This window comes from Myodes glareolus, chromosome 5 (assembly GCF_982192425.1).
Source record: "Myodes glareolus chromosome 5, mMyoGla1.1, whole genome shotgun sequence".
Lineage (NCBI taxonomy): Eukaryota > Metazoa > Chordata > Mammalia > Rodentia > Cricetidae > Myodes > Myodes glareolus.
The window spans coordinates 8,238,134-8,252,889 of record NC_142030.1 but is presented as its reverse complement, the minus strand read 5'-3'; the positions used below and the strand labels follow the sequence as shown (position 1 = coordinate 8,252,889).

General features: G+C 40.1%; 1 protein-coding gene across 4 annotated transcripts in view; it reads right to left on the bottom strand.

Annotated features, from left to right (window-relative positions):
- The window catches only part of Spata17 (spermatogenesis associated 17), a 166,409-nt gene that overhangs the window by 41,544 nt on the left and 110,109 nt on the right, over positions 1 to 14,756 (bottom strand). For all 4 annotated transcript variants that reach the window (XM_087906042.1, XM_087906043.1, XM_087906045.1 and 1 more), the window contains one exon: positions 4,909 to 5,044. In XM_087906042.1, coding sequence (XP_087762168.1) covers positions 4,909 to 5,044 — 136 coding nt within the window. The remainder of the gene's footprint in view (positions 1 to 4,908; positions 5,045 to 14,756) is intronic.

Here is a 14,756-nt window from a genome sequence, read left to right as displayed (position 1 = left end):
GAGTTGCTTAAGGGAGATGGGCACACGGGGCACACTTATGGACTATGTTAAATGAGTCGGTCACAAAACTGTCAAAGGAAGCGTGATTCTAGGTAAGGAAACAAAACCTTGCACAGGGATCTTTCCCACTGTTACAGGGATGAACATGCTCAAAGTCACTCAGACTTTTTGCTGAATCCAACCAAATGGTGAAAAGCACCAACATGAAAAGTTATGTTGATTAGAAAATGAAATGCATTATCACATTTATAAACATCCAAAATATGAAACTGAATGGTTAGAGCTTATATCTAGTTTGCATTTAGGAAGGTTGCATACTGGTAGAAAACATCAGGAATAGGTCGGATGTGGGATTTTATAAAATGACAGGATAACCCCCACCTCAGCCTGCCCATCAGTCCCTAGGATAAACCGACTGAGCTCACTGTGCAAACCTTAGGCCTGGAATTACTAGTGCTGAAGATGACTTTTAAACAGAATGACTCAATAGCTGTAATTTAAAACGGGCCTCGTGGATAGGAGAGACAGCTCAGCAATCCTAGGAGCTGACTTCCCTACTTAGAACTCAGAGTAGAAAGGGAGAGCAGACTCCTGAGAGCCATCTCAGACATACACACGTGTGTCCTGCATGTGTAGACCTTCCACCTGTACTCACATCAGCAACGATAATAAACCAAGATCTTAGGCATGAAAGGTATATGGTGGTTTGGAAGACAATGGCCCCCCCAGAGGGAGTGGCATTGTTAGAAGGTGTGGCCTTGTTGGAGGAAGTGAATCACTGTGTGGGTGGGCTTTGAGGCCCTCTTTTGCTCAGGCTCCCCTCAGTGTGACAGTCAGGAGACTTCCTCTTGTCTGCAAGATATAGGACGATCAGCTATTCCTCTAGCACCACGTCTACCTTCACACTGCCAAGCTTCTGGCCGCGATGATAAAGGACTGAACCTCTGAAACTTAAAGCAAGCCTCCAATTAAATGTTTCCTTTTTAAGAGTAAACACGGTCATGGTGTCTCCTCACAGCAGTAAAAAACAGAACTAAGACAGGTGCCTTGCGGTACGTTCAAAATATTGGCTCCCTCTCCCTCAAAACCCTGCATTCACTTTGTAGGTTAAGATGGGATGACATGAGAAAAAGCTCTTAAAGGAAGACATGATACAGCAGAGACAGCACTATTTTTCTGAGACGGAGTAAAGAAGACATTTTAACTTATGTCTGGAATAGAGCTGGGATTAGAGTAGCAAAGACACTGATAAATTGAATTAAATGGGGGAAGAAAGCAGACAGGGTGTGGGCGGGCAATGAGCTTCCTGTTCTCTCCAGGACTGGCCAGTTTTCTTCAAGGAAATAGAATGACCCTGCAAGACAACTCAGAGGCCATCATGGCTTCTGCATCTCCCACTCAGGGCACCGCTGTCTCCTCTAGTATGGAAAGAGTAGGATGACTGCTTCCAATGCCAAATTCCCAGGCCACCCCTAGAGGGAGCCAAAGGGTAGAGTCTTTGTAACATGACTTTAGTCCACCTCCATCTCCAAGTTTTTGGGTCCCACTCTTCTAGTTTCTACTATGAATTTGAGTTTCTAACTCCCATGGTGTAGTATCTGCCTTTCTGTCATTGTACCTGACCTTTGTCATTGGCATAAAATCTTCCATGTTCATTCAAGTCATAAATAACAAGATTTCTTTGATGTTTCATGGCACAATAATATTTCACCATGTGTCTATCCCATTTTCTCATCCATTCATCTCTGGTGACTGTCCTGGCTGCTGTGAATGACGTTGTGGAAACATGACTTCAAAATTTGGGTCTAAGGATATGATGCTTTGGAGAGGGTCTTCTTTTGTTTTCACAGAGGATGAGACCCTGTGGATTGTTTCTATCCCAATATGGTATGATAGACCACGTCCTCCTGAAAGGTTGCTGTGAACACCCTCAAGAAATTACTTCATTCAACTACCAACTGAGATGAACCTAGCACACAGGTTATCATGAAAGACCTGATTAACAGCACCCCTATACAGCAGGAAGAAGTTTGGAGAGAAATAACTACGTCTATATTCTCAAATATTGCTTATAAATGTTCTTTTACATTTAAAGGGGGATAGGATATAGATATGAATAATTTGCATTGGTATGGATTTTAAGGTCAATTTTGTTATATGTATATATATTTCTGATCTTGATTAAGGTATTGTGATTGTGTAGTTCATTTAAAAATGCAATGTATAATTAAAAATATAGGTTGTTAATGGATAATCATCGATAATAGTCAAGCTTGTAGTAATGTTAGTTTGATTTTCTAGATGTGCATAGATATATTTTTCAGATAGGCATTCCTCATATCTTTCAAAGACTACAGAATATGGCATTCAATGTTTTAATAACTTAGGGCTCTTCATGACAATGAGACACGTCTGCTCCTGGCAGCACCAATCTACTTCAAGAGGAAGATGGGCATCGAAGAGGCTCCTATGGAGTTGATTAGCCATTTGGGCAAGAAACTGCTCTTGCCTGGACTGTTGCATGAACTGGACACAGAGAACCTGCAGAGTGAGGACTGCTGAACTCTCCTAAAGGTGAGATGGTCTTTCGGGGTTCCTGATTCATGAAAGAGTCTGCGAGACATTTTGCAGGACACAGCAGATGGTAACTGAACTGCCTTTGAAATTTCCTGCTTCATGGAAATGTCTGCTGGATACTATGGGCCTGAAGGCCGAAGAGGGATGCCCCAATGGTACAGAGGAACTTTGGGTGACTGTCCAGGCAGCGAGATGTCTCTGTCATTTCTAGAGTTTGAAAGTTGCTTATTTCTTGCTTACTTAGGTAATATTATATCCTTCTGGAGTCTTTGATGGAGTTGAAGAATGGATAGTCATAGTTATAGTTTTCCATTATTATGATAAAGATATAGTTATAAATATTGTGACTGTAATTCTTGCTTTATAACTGTTTTGCTATATGTAATTTTACTATGTTAAAATGAAAGCCTTTCTTTTTTGTTTAAACAGAAAAAGGGGAAATGATGTAGGAGAGTCTTATGTATTTCTGTTGCTTTCATTGGCTAATTCATAAAGAAACTGCTTGGCCTGATAGGTCAGAACGTAGGTGGGTGGAGTAGACAGAACAGAACGCTGGGAAGAAGGCAAGTGAGGTAGACGCCATGACTCTCCTCTCTGAGACAGCTGCAGGTTAGAATCCTCTCGGTAAGCCACCACCTCGTGGTGCTACACAGATCATTAGAAATGGGTTAATCAAGATGTGAGAGTTAGCCAATAAGAGGCTAACTCTGAAACTAATGGGCCAAGCAGTGTTTAAAAGAATACAGTTTCCGTGTAATTATTTCGGGTAAAACTAGCTGGGCAGGCAGCGAGAAATGGCCCACCACTCCTACTACAACTTACTTCTCTGATATACTAATTTCATTGCCTGGGGACTTTTCTAGGATTTCAGATTGCTGGGTCAAGTGATAGATAGCATACCTGCACTCCTACAAACAGCACATGGGTTCCCCTTTCTCACAAGGTGGCCAGCGTTTTCCTTTGATCTTTTTGGTAATGGTTATTCTGCCAAGTATGAAGAATGTACTGTGGTTTCGATTTACTTTTCAGGGATAATTTTAGTGGTGTTGAACACCTGTACGTGTACTCAAAAGATACCTCCATATATTCTTTGAATCATCTTTCTGGGCCTTTGCCTTCATGCGCTCACACACACACACACACACACACAAGCACACGCACGCACACACATACACACGCAAACACACTTGCTTACACATTTTAGATGTTGACCTTTACTACAATGTCTGGTTCCAAATATCTTCCTCATCCCCCTGGAAGTATCTCACTCATTGATAGGCGAGTTTTTCAGTTTGAGACAATTTCAGCTATGTACTCACATTTTGCGGCTTATACTTCTGAGTTCATATCCAAAAAGCATTGCTGAGCCCAATATCAAAAGCTTTTCTATGTTTCCTTTCATAGTTTCAGGGATTATGTTAAAACCTTGAATAGGTTTTGAGTCGATTTTTTAATATGGTGAGTAGTAAGGATCCAATTTCATCTTCCTGCATAAGAATATCCAATTATCCCACCACCATCTGTTGAGTGGACTATCCCTCTGCTGTTGTATTTGCCACCATTGTTGAGGATCAACTGAGCATGCACATGGAGGAATATTTCTGCACTTTCTCTCCTACTTCATCAGTCAATATGTGTCTTTTAACGCCCACACATGCATGATGCTTCAGTTACTATGGCAATGCGATGTATTTTGAAATAAACTAGTGGGACACTTCCAACTTTGCTAATTTTGTTCACTTGATTTTCCAGGCTAATTATTTTATGTATTTTATGGCACCAAGAACAAAAATACCTTATCAATGGTATCTGAAACCTACATGTTCTGTACACATTACAAATGTGCATACTACAGACACATATCTGTCAAGTGTACACAATCCATGTTGTATATGCCAATCACATATCTCTTTTCTGTAAATATAGATCTATATGTATATGTACATATAGATATATATGCACAAAGATTGAGAGAGAAAGAAATATCTGGCCTCCATGTTCAATAATCCATTCCACTCTGGGGTTTCATATTCAAACCCCAACCCTGGAAATCTGTCAAAGTCAGTGATCCATGTTATTGATTATAGGATATATAATCATAAAACATACATTAAGAACCAATAATGCAAAGAATTAATGCAAATCTCACTGACCACACGTCAGCTGCACCATCTTTACAAACATAGCTTCCGATAAGTTTATGATTATGAAGGTCGTAGCTGTAATGAGAACACTTGCATTGACTGTTATAGTTGTCTATCTCCAGTCACCATTTCCAAATGCTGTCGTCAGCGTCTATCTTTAGCCGTTTCTACCGCATCATGCACCTACCTTGCCACTGATCCACTTTTTAGGGTCTTGACTGCGGAAGCACTGCTGTCCATAAGAGCTGGGATTGTACTTGCTTGATGAGTGTATCATTGGGATGTACTTCTCCTTTTTATGGAAGGAAGAAAACGGCAAAAACCTGAAAGGACAGGAAGGCAATATTCATGATTAGCTTTCCAGAGTCCTGGGTCAGAAAAAACAGGGGTTGGAGTCGGAATCTTGCACTGCACTTCAGCCCTGACCACTGTCAATATTCCAGCTTCCGGGATTCCTCCTTTCCTACCTGTCTCTTCTACCAGGATTTTTATGAGTTTTAAATATATCACAATATTAAACATCCAATGAACAATTTAAAGGTGCCAGATTTTTCAAAATTCATATTGTAAACAAAACCATCATTTTAAAGTTGTGTAAATATAAAAAAGCAAGACAACAGCCCAGCAGTATGAGCAAGCAGTTCTTACTGAAATCAGTTTCCTTCAAATCCCATAGCGCACCCCAAGTGAAGGCAGCACATCTGTTGGCTGTGAATGCCAGAGCTCTGGAGTCAACCCAGCCTACTCACACCTCAGCTCCTCCTTGCTCTACTTGCTTCCCAAGTCACGTGGCCCCCACGAGTTTTGACTTCCACATGGGGTTGTTAAGAGCGATAAGGAAACTGAACGAAGGGTCTGGCCTGGAGGCTGAGGAGAACGTGGGGCCAGTAAACCCACTGGAGCCAGCTGTTAAGAGAAGCACCTTGCTGCATCCGGCGGCCTTTTATTTATTTTGAGCTTTGTGATCAGTTTAGGTATTAGTGGTTCGACATGAAAGACTAGCCCCCACACTCCCACAGCAGTGCCACGTGGTGTAACCTGGCAACTTGCTTGGTTGCTTCTGCCAAATCCTCAACAGAACTCACCAAGTGTGAGTAAAGGAACAGAACTGTCCTTGCCATACATGGGAAAGAGGACAGAAGACAAGAACAAAAGCTGGAGACTGCGAGAGGTTCTTAGAGGATAGGAAAGGACTGGAAAATTGCAACTGACAGAGAAAAATTTGAGAAAAATGAATGTTAACATAAGTATCAGAAGAGGCCAACGTCCAAGAAAACTAAGGCCCTGGGGAAGGCTGAGTACTGAAGCTGTGGGCACTGCAGAAAGCGAGATGGAGGAAAAAAGCTGGAGAGGGTGGATCAAGAGTCACCTAGGGAGTTAGCGAGTGCCTGGCCTTTGTCTTCACACCATACATTTCATAGACAGACACTCTGACGTGGCAAGCCCAGTCCTGCAGAACTGACGGAGCTGTGTGAACCAATTGGGGGAGGTTCTAGATGGAATGGAACCATTTCATCCACAGCCAACTCGTCTGGTCTCCCTCTGCTCATCTATAGGTGAACTGTCAGCTGAACCTGAGCAAAATTATTAAATGTCTCAACACGTGGCAAACTCCCAGAGATGTGTGCTCCCGGCTCAACCTTGGGAAACATTTTAACATAAAGGTGGTATAATGAAGGCTCTCTATCAAAATTTCAATCATGCCGGGTGGTGGTAACTCACGCCTTTAATCCCAGCACTCAGGAGGCAGAGACAGGTGGATCTCTGTAAATTCGAAGCCAGCCTGTTCTACAAGAGCTAATTCCAGGACAGGCTCCAAAACTACCAAGAAACCCTGACTCAAAAAAAAAAAAAAAAGTTCAATTCCACACTCAGTTCCTTGCTAATTGTTTCCTAGTTGAGAAAAAAAAACAATGAAAAACAAAAACCCCAGGAAACGTGTCATACTATAGTAACCAGGAGAAAACTCATAGCTTGTAATAAACACAACCCAAGGAGATATTGTGCTCCTGAAATAAGAACTGGATGCTTTTTTTCAAATAAAAGTTATATTTAGAAAAAGAAGCAAAACTTGGAAAATAAAAACATAGAGCAAACTAAAGTAACCCGCTAAGAGAAATATTTTAAACCTCGGAGTCTGAACCAGTGAAGCTGAAGCTCAGCCAAGGCTGATGCAGCCATGACTGTTTCCCAAGATTTCCACATGACACATTTCACTGAAACGAGATATTTTAAAGTCTAAGTCTAACTTAAAATTTTATTTTTATTGTGTTCATATATGCTTAAATGATAAATTTAGGAAAAGATTTCATTTTCATCTTATTTTTAATTTTTTACAAATGAACTCTTCTATATTTGCCAATAAGATTTAACGTTTAAAAAACCCAAGTAGTGAGGTTTGAAGTGTAGAAAATTAATTATGGAAACATGAAGGATTTTCATTTTTGCAGGGAAAACAGCTTTCATGAAGACAAATCATGGTCTTTCCAATGCTAATTTGCACATGGATGAACATCAGAGACATGCAGAATCCACGTGACCCCAGGGTCCCTGAGTATCTGAAGACGGAGCTATGAGCAGTTGCTGCATTTTAGTTCCTGTCTCTTCTTGAATGGCATTTCAATACATTTTTCCTTTGTGTCTGTGCATAATTTGTTTTCTTGAAGGCATAGACAAGGTCCCCCAAAATAATCCTAGTTTCATTTAGCCACAGTGATTCATCACTCACATGTATGTGTGCTCTTAAGTATGTTTACATATGTGTATAAGCTGCATAAACTTAAAAATATCTAGATATTGCATAATCTTTAGATAACCTTATCTCGCAATTAATAAAATGACTTAACCATCAAACAAAGTATAAATGATTATGAAAACTTAAAATTCACAAAGTAGCTGATAGTCAAATTTTGATTATTTTGTAAACTCATTTCAAAATTTCTTCCTTTACATGTAAAATATATCCTTAGTTGTGCTTTCTGCTTTCCGTGGGCTGTGCAATCGCCTTGACTCCATGATAGAGAAGGTGCCAGGCTGCCCTATTGTCCCTATAATCTTAACAAAGATACAGATCTGGAAAAATAAGATTTTATTACACCTCAAACATATTTCACATATGTGCCTGGGATTTGTAGGGCATGGGGCATATGTGGAAATCAGGAGACAACTTTAGAGTCTGTTCTTTCCTGTCACCATGTGGGTCCAAATAATTGGACTCGGGTTGTGAGGTGTGGTGGCAAGTGCCTGCCTGCTACACTACCACACTGGCCCAGGTCTGGAAAAATGTCTTAAGCAATGGAGTTACAGTGACGTATGCTAATGACCCGTCACTTGACTAGGCAGTTCTAGATGATCTGCTAAAAGTCTTAGGAAGCAGGAGGTGAAATGGCTCAGAGAAAACGATCTATTGCAATGGACATTGAATGCTAATACATTTAATATAATTTCCCAAATAATACCAACAAATTACCCTTCTTTCCCCCTTACAACTCTGCTTAATTTCCCTTCTTTTCATATAATCTTATTACTGTCATTCATAATTCTAGGCCTCTCACCAACCCATTTATTTTTGGTGACAGTTAATTCAAATCTTCAAATCAGGACGCTCGATCTCCTATTGATTCAAGTCTCAAGCTTTCAATCTTGCTTAGACTTTGTCCACTGCACCCCATCTGCCCAGTGTGCTCTGCACCCTGCCTACTTTCTAGTTTGTTCTCTGTTCAGTCTTCCTCTCCCATTCTCTCCGTGCCTCTGCGCATGCTCCCCTTAAAACGTCGGTCCATTGCTCATCCTCATGCTCCATCAGAACCCAATTTAACTCCTCTCCTAGACAGCTGAGTTCACTTACTCCAACTGCTCTTGTTCTCCATTGCCTAAATGTTTAGTCATTCAACTGACATTAAGGGAAATATTTCTATACAATTATCATTTTGAAAAACACGGATATGGAGTGGAAGATATCACATACTTGGATGGGATTTTTCTTTAAGGAGAGGGCAGGGAACTTGGGAGCACACAAGCAAAATGTAATGTTTGTTTGTGGGGGACAGAACACAAAAGGCAACAACAGAGAAAGCAACTGAGGAAGCTGTGCTTGCTCATGCATGTGTGTATGCTAGTGTTCTTTATGCAAGGGAACTGGGGACTGGTGGCAGGGTAGGATCTTGCCTGCCAGAGTTAGTGGAAGATGAGCCCATAGAGTGAAGAAGTTGGTGATGGTATTTAATGTGTGTGTGTGTATGTGTCTGTGTGTTTGAGAGTGTATGTGTGTGTTGCTCTGCAAATAGCTTAAAACAACAATACCTGTGGCTTAGAATTACTAGACATATTTTCCAAACGCATATTCCTAGGAACTGAACTACCTGTGATTGAAAGTCTGACTGTGTCTGTACTGTAAGTTCCAAGGCAACAAATGCTTCCATCTCCTTGACTAGAACTACTGACCTAGCACTAAATCGCATTCTAGAAACCTGTACTTCATCATCTCTGCAGAGTTAGTCCTAGGAGAGGGAAGGCATCTTTCCATCACGGTGGATTTAGCCATCAGCTCTACACTAATGATTTCTATACTTTTACCTACAGACACATGTTAACACAAGACAGTGCTTTCCAATGTGCACTAGTGATACTCAGCAGGTCCACAGGAGGCAGCTCAGATAACAAGAGCTGCTGCGTAACAAAAGCCATCTTATCAATCAACTGCCTATCTCACCCATGCTTTCTATTTAGTTTTACATTATGACCATCACCATTTAATCAGTCATCTAGGTCAGAAGCCATCAAGCTAGGGTCTTTGCTCTCCTCAGTCAGGAACCCTTGCTTATGGCCCGGTGTCATAAGGAGCATACCTGCCTAACATGACACATGCTCCCTGGATCTATAATTGATTCATGTGTTGTGGTGCACGTCCATTGATTTAATGCCTGTGTGGCTAGCAAATTATTTGAGTGGGCCAGTGTGATAATTCAAGTTAAACAAAATAAATCCTCTACCACAGTACGACTGAAAAACCATGAGCTATGTCTTCTGCAGCCAAGTTTCACAGGGTACCTCAAGAGAGCGAAGTGAATCCCTGAGCTGTTTGTTTCTGGCATAGGAATGGCAGCATCCGCGCCATCTTCTGAGATCCTGTCCACTTTACTAGTTAACTTCTGTTGACAGAGTTTTCTGTCCTGCCTGGTTCCTGCAGTTGTTAAGTTCAAAGAAATCACACAGAGAGCTACATTAATTATAAACCGATTGGCCTAGTATCTCAGGCTTCTTATTAACTCTTATAACTTATATTAGCCTACAATTCTTGTCTGTGTTAGCCACATGGCTTGGTACCTTTTTTGGCAAGGCAGTCACATCTTGCTTCCTCTGTGGCTGGGTCATAACTGGAGACTGAGCTTCCCTCTTCCCAGAATTCTCCTGTACTCATTGCCCTGCCTCTACTTCCTGCCAGACTGCCCTGCCTCTACTTCCTGCCTGGCTACTGGCCAATCAGCATTTTATTAAAAATAATAAAAGTGACAGGATAAATGACCATTGTCCCACAGTAATCCCCCCTTTTTAAAGCAAGAATTCTGAAACTAATATCCTTTGTTTAGCTTTTTTTATTTTACCATTATCCATAACAACTTGTAACTAACATTCTAAACAAAAGGAAAATATTCATAGTCCATTTTTGTGAGAATGTGGGCATAGTTTTTTAGGCTGCTTTTTGCTGATTGGGGGCACTGATAATCTTATGGGGACTGCAAGAAAATTTAGAATTATGATCAAGTCCTGATTGGAGTATCCTGTGAGGCTTGATTATCTCAGCCAGTAGTCTTAAATCTGTCCTAGATGTAGAACTCAGATATCTGGGCCATCCACTCCTATTGGAGATTTCTCGGGGGTCTTTCTTGATCAAACATGATTTTTCTTAACCCAGAATGAACTTCTTTAGATTTTGAGAGCTTTAGGAAAGAACAAAATTCTAGTGTTCTGTGGTCATTTACTGAAGATAATTTTGTTTCTTCCAACTCTAGACCTTCTTAAAATCTTATTATCCATGCTCCCCAGTGCTGTAGAGTACTAAAACTTTCTGAATTACCACTGGAAATTAGCTGGAAGAAGCCTAGGCATCCTTATGGACAGGATAATCAGGCTCAGTCAGAGGTTCCCGTGGCACCCACTGGGCAATGTGGCTGCAGAAACTGCTCTCCTACCTCACCTTGCTTGGAGTGATCTGTATTAAAGGGTTAACTAATTTCTTTTTTAACTTTAAAGGCTCTGATGATTAATAAATGTTTCTCACTGTGCTAGTAATTAAGTGGAAGAGTTACAAATAAAAGTCGAATTGTTAAGGCAACATAAAAATATATGATAATCCTCACTATCATAATATATAGCAAAAATTTGGAAATGTGGAATTATAAACTATGGTTTTTAGTCACACAAGTAAAGAAGTTATGCAATATACTGTTTCATCCTTCTTCAGTGCTCTTTAATGATAAATGAAGACAGATCTCTTATCCATATGCAGCATATTTTAATGTCCTTTAAAAGGCTGTCATTTCAATCGAGTTTTTAGCCTCTCCTATAACGTTTTGCCTTCATAGTGCTTATGAAAAGACACTGGTCTTTAGAAACCCTAGGAAAGGTCTGGAAGTGAGTATTTAAGCATTTACTAAGGGGGCTAACAAAGCTAGATTGGAAATTTGTAGGACACAAAAACTATAGACAGAAGTTTCATTCCCACCCAGTCCCATAGCTGTTCAGCCCCCAAGAAACACACAGAGGCTTACATTAATTACTTCTTACAACTTAAATCAACCCATAACTCTTGTCTATGTTTAGCCACGTGGCTTGGTACCTTTTCTCAGTGCAGCATTCTCATTCTGCTTCCTCTGTGTCTGGCTGGTGACTGACTCTGCCTTTCCTTTTCCCAGAATTCTCCCCACCTACACTTCCTGCCTGGCTACTGGCCAATTAGCATTTTATTAAACTAATATGAGTGACAAATTTTTACAGTGTACAAGAGCATTATCCCACAGCAGAAAACAGATAAAATTCATGTTTTGCATATTCGCTCTACTAGTTCCACAAGTGATTTTGGGGAGCTTAAGAGTCAGAGTCGCTAGTTGACTTTGCTACTAAATATTTATAGGATAACTCTCATTTTACCTACTCTGAATAATTATTGGGAGATTAACAACTTGAGTTTTCCAAAAGACCAATTATTCCTCTGATCCATGGTTATCTAGAACATATACAGAACTAGAAACAGCGATTGCATTGGTTGTGCTCAGCTTCTTGTGATTTTAGTCGTGGGCATTCCCTTTAGCAGCTGAGCCATCTCTGCAGCCCAGGACACAGAATCTAAAACAATGATGTGCATGCATTTAAGACATGGCTTGTCTGCACCATGACTGAATGCTGATGCTCACTTTTGATGAAAGGCCTATATTAATTCTTTGTGCTCTTACCCTGAAGCTATGAAAGAAATTTGAGTCCTTGTCACCAAAGGATCCCCAAGTTCAGTTCAGGTTTATAATTAACCTCAGTACCTAATCTGGGCCTTCCCTTGATTTAAAAACCTTTAGGGAGATATTTTATGTATTGTTGATACTATTACAAATTACTGTATATTTGGTGACTTAAACACATAGATTTATTAATAATATTCAGAAGGTCAGAAGTCTGAGATGAGTGTCACTGAGCTCTGATGGAGGCCCTGGAAGGCTGCCTTCCTGTGGAGGCTCGAGGCTGAATCATGGTCTGGATCTGAAATGTCTCTAAAGGTTTATATGCTTGAAGGTTTAGTCTTGGTATAACTCTATCCAAGGAGGTGAAAGACATGTAAATGAACATGCTAAGATACAGAAGACAGAAACTGAAGACAGCAGAAGATGGAACAATTTCTTGTCCCCATGGGTTGGTAGGATTAGTATTGTGAAAATGGCCATCTTACCAAAAGGAATTTACAGATTCAATGTAATCCTCATCAAAATTCTAACACAATTCTTTACAGGAACTGAAAAAATAATCTTCAACTTCTTATGGAAACAGAAGAAACAGGGATCAAAAGTCAATGATAAAAAGAGCTGCTGTAAGTATCACCACCCCAGATTTCAAGTTGTTTTACAGAGCCATAGTCATGAAAACTGGACGGTATTGGAATAAAAACAGACATGTTGATCAATAGAATCAAATTTAAGAAGAGGATATAAGTCCACATGCCTACAGAAACCAGATTTTTGACGACGAATCCAAAATTCCCACTAGGAAAAAGATAGTATGTTCAACAAATGGTGCTGACCACACTGTATGACTTCATGTAGAATTAAAATCGATTTATACTCATCTCCCTGCATAAAACTCAACTCCAAAGAAATCAGGACTTCAACTTAAGAACAGATACTCTGCATCCGTTAGAAGTGAAAGCAGGGAACAGACTTGAACGCACAGGCACAGGAAAGGACTTAATGAATGGACACTGGCAGCACAAGTACCAAGACCAGCAATGAATAAATAAGACCTTAGGAAGCTGCAAAGCTTCTGTCCAGCAAGGGAAACCATCATTGGGACAAAAGCAGCAGCCTACAGAATGGGAAAAGACTTTTACCAATTATACCTCTGATGCAGGGCTTGTCTCTAGAATATATAAAGAACGAAAAAAGTTTGAATAGCAACAAAACATATTGCCCAATTAAAAAGTGGAGTATAGAACTAAACAGAGCTCCTAAAAAATAAAACACAAATGGCTGAGAATCACTTAAAGAAATATTCAACACTCTTAGTCATCATGGAATGCAAATAAAAAATACTTTGAGATACGATCTCACACCAGTCAGAATGGCCAAGACCAATAAAATAGTAACACATCCTGGAAAGGATGTGGGGAAAGGGGGACATTTATTTACTGCTAGCGGAAAGGCAAATGTGTGTAGCCACTATGGAAATCAGTGTGGCAGTTCTTCAGGAAGATAGGAATAGATCTTCTTCGAGATCCAGATATACTACCATTGAGCATATGCCCTAAGGACTCTATACCCTACTACAGAGACACTCAATCATCCATGTTCATTGCTGCTCTCTATAAAAGCTAGCAACTGGAAACAGCACAGATCCCCATCAACTGAAGAATGGATAGTGAAAATGAAGTTCATTTATACAATGGAATATTTTATATCTGTTAAGAAAAATGAAATTATGAAATTTGCAAGTAAATAGATGGAGACAGAAAAGATCCTGAGTGAGGTGATTCAGACCTCCCCATATGTTTTCTCTTTTCTAAATGTTGTGCTACAATCTGAATAACTACAGAGGTTAGGTACCTAGTACAGACAAATGGGGAGAGGGGGATCTCCCAAGGAACGAGGAATCAATATATTATTATGGACAGGTAAAGAAGAAATTATAACAGGAGGATTAAATAGAGAGATGGATGGGAGAGAAAGGTAAAGGAGGGAATATTGGGAAGGATAACAAACACTAAAGGTCATTTGAAAAACCACATGGAAATCTACACTGCAGAAGCTTCCTAAAATACACACATGTGAAGGGAATCTAAAGTGAGTCACAAAATAATAGGGGAGAGAATGCCCCAACTAGGTATCTTATGCCACCAAGTAAAAGCTTCAGTGCCAGGAATGGGTTATATCTTGTTGGCCATGTCGGCCCCATGGAAACCAGCAAACATCATAGGCTATTGCCAGGGTTATTGGTTGCTCTCCACAACCTGATAGTAAGGTCCTATTGCAAAAGACAGTATTTACTTCTATCATCAAACACAGAGAAGTCGAGATGGTGCACAACTAAAACTTTTACCCTTATTGATTAGCAATTATGGTGCCGGAAGGTACTCTGCATAGTATAGGAGGAGAAGTGTAATTATTAATATTACTCAGCTCTAAATCCTGAGACCTACAACAGTAACCTTTCTGCAAGATATATTGGTGTGATAGTGGCACAAATATTCAAGGAATAATCAACCACTTTTTAACTGTATGTAAGACCCACTTCATGAGATGGAACCTGTAACACTGCTAAAGTAGCCAGGAACCTAAG